The sequence below is a fragment of the Furipterus horrens genome, unplaced genomic scaffold (genome assembly GCF_987537825.1).
Source record: "Furipterus horrens unplaced genomic scaffold, mFurHor1.1.pri manual_scaffold_11, whole genome shotgun sequence".
Taxonomy (NCBI): domain Eukaryota; kingdom Metazoa; phylum Chordata; class Mammalia; order Chiroptera; family Furipteridae; genus Furipterus; species Furipterus horrens.
This window is the reverse complement of record NW_028327181.1, coordinates 29634742-29642525: the sequence shown is the minus strand read 5'-3', so window position 1 is coordinate 29642525 and position 7784 is coordinate 29634742. Positions and strand designations below refer to the sequence as shown.

The window sequence follows — 7784 nt, the reverse complement described above, 5'->3', positions numbered from 1 at the left end:
GCAATTAAACTTCCGGGAGACGTGGTCATGACCATAGCTCTGCAAGGTACTGTGATCACCAGCCTATTTCAAATCCTCTCGACTCCATTTCTCCCCATATTCCCATGAGGGACCCAGACCCCACATGCTTTGTTCTGGAAGCTTTATCTGCATGCTGCTCTCATCAAAGGGCTTAGAAACGTTCTCAAGGGCTATTATCACGTAAGGAGCCCAATCTGTTGCCTTGGTGCTGGATACTTCCATGACTGATCCTCAACAACACAATTCTCTAAAGGCCAAGCTAGGCTGGGTCTCACTGTCCCTTTCCTACTGCTTCCTCCTGCCATGAACTTGATTGCTCAACTCAGCCCCATAAGCACTCTGACCTAGTGACCTCTACCGTTGGCCCAGTCTGGCACATGACAGCCCTAGCGCTGTGTGGAAACACCTCGTCAGTGCCTGTCCCTACCCCAACCTGTATTTCCAGGCTCATTGAATGCATTATCCTTTAGTTTTACTATCCCCATTTATATACCCAGATTTCTGATTCTCTGAGTTTCTAGTTTCTCCTTAGCCAAACTAGAAATGTTAGTAGGAAAGAAATTGCTCAAAGAGGGAATATGCTGGAAATGTGTGTAGAGCAGTGAATTATTAAAAGACTAGAGCCCCTCGCCCAAAACAACTAGATCAAATTGGAAAATACAGCCATCTCAGTTTGTGACCTAACCGCACTTAAATCAGAGGGCGAGGCTATGTATTGTAAATTGCTTCTTTGCAGAAAGAAGCAAGAGCTAAACACATTTCAGATACTCTTTTTATCTTGGTTCCCCTTTCTCAAGTTAACATAGAAATGAAAGAATGAAACAAACAAAAGAAGCCCTCCTCTCACCACCTTTTATAGATGGAAGATCTCTAATGCAGTACATCATCTAGTCCCTGCAAACATGTGGATAGTATTTGATGTGGCCACCACTCTGGTCACCCATTCAGTCCACACTGTAGCACCCACTGTGTCTAGCACCAGTCCAGGCCCTCAGTGTGCCCCGCGGTCTCAGGTCTGAATAATATCCTCGCCCAAGACTTTCCTCCTCATCTCTGAAACTCTACTGTGGTCGATAACGCATGTTTAGTTTCCCCTTTCCCTGAGTTTATAGTAGGGCCCAGGAGATAAGCACTTGAACCATGTCTGAGTTACAGACCAGACTGCATCCCATCACAGGCCAGCTGGGCCTCAACACCAGTAACTGGGTCATTTGTCCCTGAGTGGCCACTGGGCAAGAGCTGCGCCTGCCGGGCAGTGTGCATGATGGGCGAGACTACTGAAGAACAGAGTCTGGCTTGGAAAACACCCTCAAACCCAGTTAGCAAACTTAAGTCTCTGAACTGATGGAACTCTTACCATATTGTCACCTTCATATTGCTTTTTCCTGATTTTGCATAGGCAATATTTTTCTGAACTCTAGAAATGTTGCTGACCACCCAAGCTCTCAACACCCTACTGCTGGTTATGTAGTGTTTTTCAGAAAACTCCCTGTTCATGTCAATAAAGTGTCTCAACACTGGCTGCTCTGGCATATAGTTGTGTGTTAAGTGTTCTGTGGTTCCTTCATGCCTCCCCAGCCCGCATCCATTCCTCACTCACCATCAGTGGAATGATGCCCACAGAATAAAAAATGCATTTAGTAGTCGAGAATTAAATAAATGTGTGACCTAGCCTCTTGTGTCCCCTTTTCTTCCCTCCCCAAATACAAAGGAATCCAAGAGTCACTTGTGTTCTCACCTGCCTGACATCAAATAAGGTTCCCATCAGGTGGCAAAGGGCACATTGCAAGGATTACTGAATGGCAGGAGGGGCTGCACGCCCTTGCCACCTTCCGTAAACAGGGCAATAAGGCAAGGCTGGCTCCCAGTGCCCATCTTCCTGGGAGTGCCAAGGTCCCAAAGGGCAATGTTCAAGAAACTGTCATCGGGATTCATCCACAGTCCACCGTACTCTCCTATAATATCAAAAGTATTAACAATGAAGTAAAAAATTACCCTAGTATGGTACCAGCCACTATTATCTCTAAAAAACTGAGACCTGGAGTGATGAATGGGGTCCAAGGTCACACAGCTGGTAAATAGTGATCATGCAATTTGTACTCAGGTCTGATTCCCAAATTTCTTACCAGTTCCACTTCATCAGGCTGCCTCCCTGCCCTGGGAAGGAAGTCCTCAATGTTGGGTGGATGGCTGTGCACACAGGTATAAGTGTGCCTACCCACAAATGCTTTCAGAACTGGCCCTGATCACAGCTGGGAAGACCAAAAACATTTGGGACAACAAGCACTAATGAATCAAGCAATAAACACACACACGCCATTTATTATTTCAAGTTCAATACTTTTTCCTTTTAATTCATACTGTCCTTCTGTGGCTCTAGCTACTTTACATTAAGATTTGGCTGGGAAGCCTTGTATGTTTCTAGGTACTAGCAGTAAGTTTTCAGACCCTGCGCACAGCGCCAGGCAAAGTACAGTTACAGAACCAGATGCAGGTGGCCAGACGACTCAGCTGCAATCAACCTGTGTCCTTTCCCATACATGGCCAGTGCAGGTGTTGGGGGCTGCTCCCTCTGCCTCAACCCACTCACCCCATGTCAGAATTATCCAGGGGCCCCGCAGCCTCTGACCCATCCCTCCCCACCACGGGATCTAGGCTAAGGGAGGTGGTGGGGGAAGAAGCACCATGGGTTTGGGAAGAAGATCTGGTCCATGCAGAGAGTGGTCTGGCCCTAGAGTGTAGCACAGGGAAATGTTTGGAGACACACACTATTATTGGCAAAAATGGTTGCTTTTACTATGCAATCTCAACACGGGCACACCAGCTAAGGGACAGCTCCTCGACACAGCCAGCTGTCTTGCCCAGAGCAGAGGCCACCAAGTTGCTTCTGCAGGGTCTCACTGTATTGAGAAGCAAGGATGCCCAAGGGCAAAGAAGACAACGCTCTTGATGTCTTCCCATGTCCAGTAGACCAGATAGATGGTCTGGCCTCAGGTCCTCCTGACAGGCATGAGCTTCTCGTCAGGAGCCATGGCTCCTAGGCCTGCTGAGGACCTCACTCAAGTCACAGCAGAAAACAATGCCCAAAGCCTCTGAGCTGTCTCCCAGAACAAAACAGGGAGCTGGCCGGGCCCCGCCCCACATGGCCAGGGCAGGAGTGAGGTAACAAGGCTAGGCAGAGAGGGAAGGGCAGCTCTCTACAGTGTGTGCAAATTCCTGCTCCATATCAGGGAAGCAGGGGCGTTACAGGATGGCCTTCCAGAAAAACGCTCCTCTTAGACCCAAAACGCCTCTTCTGGAAGAAAACACAGAGGTGGAGTACAGTGGGACCGGCCTGAGGCAGCTCAGGAATGAGGGTCAAAGATGGGATGATTGTCCCACAGCCTAGAGAGCAGGGCAGGGTGGGGAGGAGAGCGCTGGGAAGAGAGGTTCTCAGGTTTTGCACTGGAGTGGGCAGGTGCAGCCAGAGGTATAAAGCAGGGTGTACAGCCCTTCCGTCTTGGGGACCAGAGAAGAGTGCTCTTTCTTCTGGGGGTGCGGCAGGGAAGGGCTGGCTCTTGGCTGCCCTGCGGAGCTAAGGAAGCAGCCCAATGTGGCACAGAATCCTTCTCAGAACACACACAGTCCAAGGAGACGCTTCCCCTAGTCCTTTCCTCAAGTTGTCACCCAAGAGGTGCTGCCAGTGCATGCATTAGATGTGGTTCAGGCGTGGGTGGGGACAGGGACATGCAGAGAAGCCACTTCTAACAAAGCGATCCGCTCAAGGTCTCTCGGTGCCTCCCCCCACCCCACAACCCCACATTCTGTGGCAGTGTCCTAAGGCGACCCAAAGATTTTTGCCTGAGCTTCACACTTAATCTGAACCCCAGCAAAGTTTGGGTTGAGCCAAAAGAGAAGTGCTAGAACCAGGAGTGACTTCTCTCCACTGTTTCCTCCAGCAAGGAGGAGGAAGGATGGCAAACGAAAGGCTTCATAGCCTAGGAACGGAAGACATGGTGCCCTGCTTGCCGTTATCCTTTTCCTCCCAACTTAGAGACCACCCAAAGGAAGGTCCCTTCCCAACCTAAGAGCCGGCCAGTAAAGGAGGAGACCCCATCTTAGGCGAACACTGAGCAACACAGCCAGCCTAGTCTCTCTCTGCCTCCCTGCTGCCTGCATACCTACCCCCCTCCCTGCCCATCCTCCCATATCTTACTGGGTCTCCCTAACCTTCCTAGCCCATAAAAAAGGTTTAACTACCCTTAACTTCCTGGGAACCCAGACACTGTCCTTCCACTCATCTCAATACCAGGGAAGTTCCAGCCCAGAAGGAAGCCTTGAAGTCCAAGAAAGCCGGGCTTTGCACCAGCTGGTGTAGCTTCCAAGACAATGCCCAATTAGAACCTATATTAGAGATAGTCTAGACCAACCCTGTCCTGCTGGAGGAGCTCAGAGAGGGGCAGTGACCTGTCCAGTAGCAGAGCTGGGACTCGGGCCCCAGTCTCCTGACACAGCTCAGCGCGCTTACAAAGAGCTTCCAGTTGCTGGTCTTAGTGGCCAAGGGTGTTCTGCCGTGTACCGGGCAGGGGGGCGGGGAGAGGGGAAGAGCTGCAGAGCGACCCTCTTCATGCCCCCACAGAAAGCTGGCGGGGAAGGGTAGGCCCTACAGCTGTTCTTCACCCGGTGCGAACCAAAGTCTTTGAGACCGAGGACAAGCTCTCCAAGTTCCACCACACGAATCCTTGCAGAAAGACTGCAAGTTCTGACGTGAACAAAACCGAAAAGCAATGGCTGAAAGAAATAAGCTGAGCGGGGAGGACCTAGAGGCCCCCTTGCAGAGAGCCCCGCGCCGGCCGGGCGGCTGCCCCAAGCTATGGCATTGTTGGTGTGTCACTCCCAGACTTCTCGTCGGGGCGAGGGCCTGGGGCAGTCACGGAATGGGGAGGCGAAGCGTCGTTTGGGAGTGAAGAGTTGTGTTGTGAAAATGAGAAAACTGTCAGAACAGAGAGCACCTGCAGGAGACCCACGATGCTCAGAAGGAGACGGCCCGGGACATTTCCTATGCGCTGCGCAGTCCCCGGGTTCAGATCCCCGGAACTTGTGAGGGTTCCTTGAACAAACTAAGTGCTGCCTTCCCTGTCGCCTGTTCTTCCCCGGAATGGGCCTGGCCAGTCAAGCAAAAGCCTTAACAACTGTGTAGCCAGGTCAGCTTCTATCACTGTGCTCCCAGGAAAGAACCCTGTAAGTCACGCTCAGGGCCCCACCTGGGACCGGTAATCGCGGCATGATTTAAATAAATAAATAAATAAATAGGTATGGAATACATTAAGAGACTTTACCATTTTTGTCTTTAAAAGTTTCTGGGAAGAATGTTGGCTTCTGGTTACTCCAACAGGAAAATTTCTAGTAGTCTGCACTGTTCCTCCTTTCCTGGCTCAGGGCCCAGGAGCCCAGACATCCCCGGCTCTCCCATTCCAAGTCCTGGGCAGGGGGGAGGAGTGGCCCACTGGCCTACGGGCACATGCACCTTTCAGCTCCTCTGCTACCCTCATTCCCTGAGTGGACTGATGACATTCAACCCCTCTCCTGGGGAGGGATGCACATTGCAGCCGATCCCACGAAGCCTTCTCAGGCTATTCTCCGGGGCATGACCCGGGCACACGTATCTCTATCTTCTCATCCTGCCTGTATGGCAATAACAAGGCTCTATTTTCAGAGAGACTGAAAGGTCAAATGCGTGTAATTGTCAAGGAGGGATGCTCAGGCCATTCCGAGAGAAGAATACAAATGGCTCTTCCTTCAGGCTTGATCTGTAATAACATCTTCCTTTCCCCTGCGCCTTGCATCATGGGGCCGACCAGAAGAGCCAGCGATCAGGAAGGGCTCTCCTTGCCAAGCGGGCATGACTCTCTCCTGAATTTTTGTGAGCTCTACCAGGGGTGGGCAGGATTCCTTTGGTTACCAGGTGGAGAAAGAGCAGTCAGTGTATGAAGGATGGTAAGTGTGCCCAGAGGGTCCTGCAGAGTCACATAAATGCATGGGTCCCCGGGAGCCAGCCCCGGAAGGGCCCTGGGTGACTCACGCACCCAACCTCAGTCTTCTTTCTGCTCCTCGGCGATATCCGAGCTCTCTGGTACAAACACAATAGGTTTTGCTCCCTCGGCCAGAGCTCCATGGCTGAGAAACAAGGATGTGGAATGGTTCCCTTGGGGGCAGAGACTCCATCAGGCTTTTTCAGATCCCAATAAATGCACCTTTGCCAAATCCCTCCCTCCAAGGGCTCAAGTCTTCTTCCACGTGCAAAGTGCCTTGGACTGACTGAAGCGGTCCTTATTGACCGTTAACGACACTGGAGGCCATGTTAGTGCTTGGGTCCTGGTGGCCGTGACTCACACAGCGCTCTCTGGTTGAACCCCACAATCCTGCACTGCTGGGTGTTCACTCTCCCAAACCCTGGCACTCCTGCAACACCCTGGTTCATCCTGGAAATTAAGCTGACAGCTCAAAGGGAAGGAATTAGAGCCATAGACTTGACTGCTTCTAACCACTAGAACAGTTTAACAAGATCAAAAATGCTTCCCCCTGGCTAAGAAACAATGTGCTCTTAGGGCACAGAGAAAAAATAGGGCTTTAGGCACTAGAAAGTGACGCCTCCCCCAGATCCAGCCTGGGAGAAGACCAGAGAGAAGGGGGTGGGGTGGGAAGGTAAGAAACCCGCAGCCCTTATTGGGTGCACACCCTACACAGGTCAGAGGAAAGGGCGGGGTGATGGAGGGGGCACTCTTCATGCACAAGTCAGTCCTCGGGAGCCTGTGGCTGCGGAGCCCACCCGGTCAGGGCGCCTTCCAAGCCTCCAGCAGGCCTCTGGGCCCGAGGGCCCCGGCAAGGGGGTGGCCTCACAGGGCGCGTGTAGACTGGGCTCCTGCCCTTGCTGCTTCCTTGTTCCCACGAGAACCCCTGCAGAAGCGTGGGGTGGGGAAGGAAAGATTCTCTTTTGTTTTGGAAACAAATCTAAAGGGGATCAGGGAATGAAGCACCTTAAGCAATGCCCCCCAGAGACTTCTTTTCAAGACCCTGGAGCCTTCACAGGCATGACTTTGGCTCAACAACATTCCCCTTCTCAGAGCCAAGCATGGCAAGGGGAAGGGGGGGGATGAGAGGAGGTGGGGAGGCGGGGCGGGGAGGGTGGTGCTGAGAGGCGGTCCCTGCCCTCCTCGGCCCTCCGCCAGCCAGCACAGGAGGCGATCCAGCTCCTTCTCCCTGGTACATAGGCATTATCTTTTTAAAATCTGTATATAATATATATATATTTATATTCTGTATATATATATATTTATATATATATATATATATATTTATATGGTCTATGTACATGTATTGCACAGGCCTCTTGCCATTGCCCTGTTCCTGCCTTGTCAATGATAGCGGTTCCTCTTCTCTTCACTTTCTGATGTGTAGTCACGGGACCTGATGCCGTTCTGAAGATTGATGAGTGAGTCCTTCATCTGTAAGACAGGGAAGCCCACCCCAACCGGCGTTGTGCCCTGAGTGGGCTTCTCCATGCAGCAGCGCCCGCCATGCCCACTATGGCAAGCCCCTCTCCCTGCCCCCGGTTGACTGGGCTCCCAACCAAGGGGGAGTCTCGAGGGACGGGGTCTCGGGCAGAGAGCATATGTGCAGCCCGTCGAGCACGGAGGACTCCTGGCGCTCGGCTCGCTGTGTCTCCGTGATCTGTGGCCCTTGTACCACCTGAATTTTAAGAACTAAAATTCAGTTGCTACAAG

At 51.8% G+C, this 7784-nt stretch overlaps 1 protein-coding gene across 2 annotated transcripts in view; it reads right to left on the bottom strand.

Annotated features, from left to right (window-relative positions):
• Positions 1–7334: 7334 nt before the first annotated feature.
• Positions 7335–7784, bottom strand: part of GRAMD1B (GRAM domain containing 1B) — a 154591-nt gene continuing 154141 nt past the window's right edge. For both annotated transcript variants that reach the window (XM_090257704.1, XM_090257702.1), the window contains exon 20: positions 7335–7505. In XM_090257704.1, the coding sequence (XP_090113830.1) occupies positions 7416–7505 (90 nt within the window). In that variant the 3' untranslated portion in view covers positions 7335–7415. The remainder of the gene's footprint in view (positions 7506–7784) is intronic.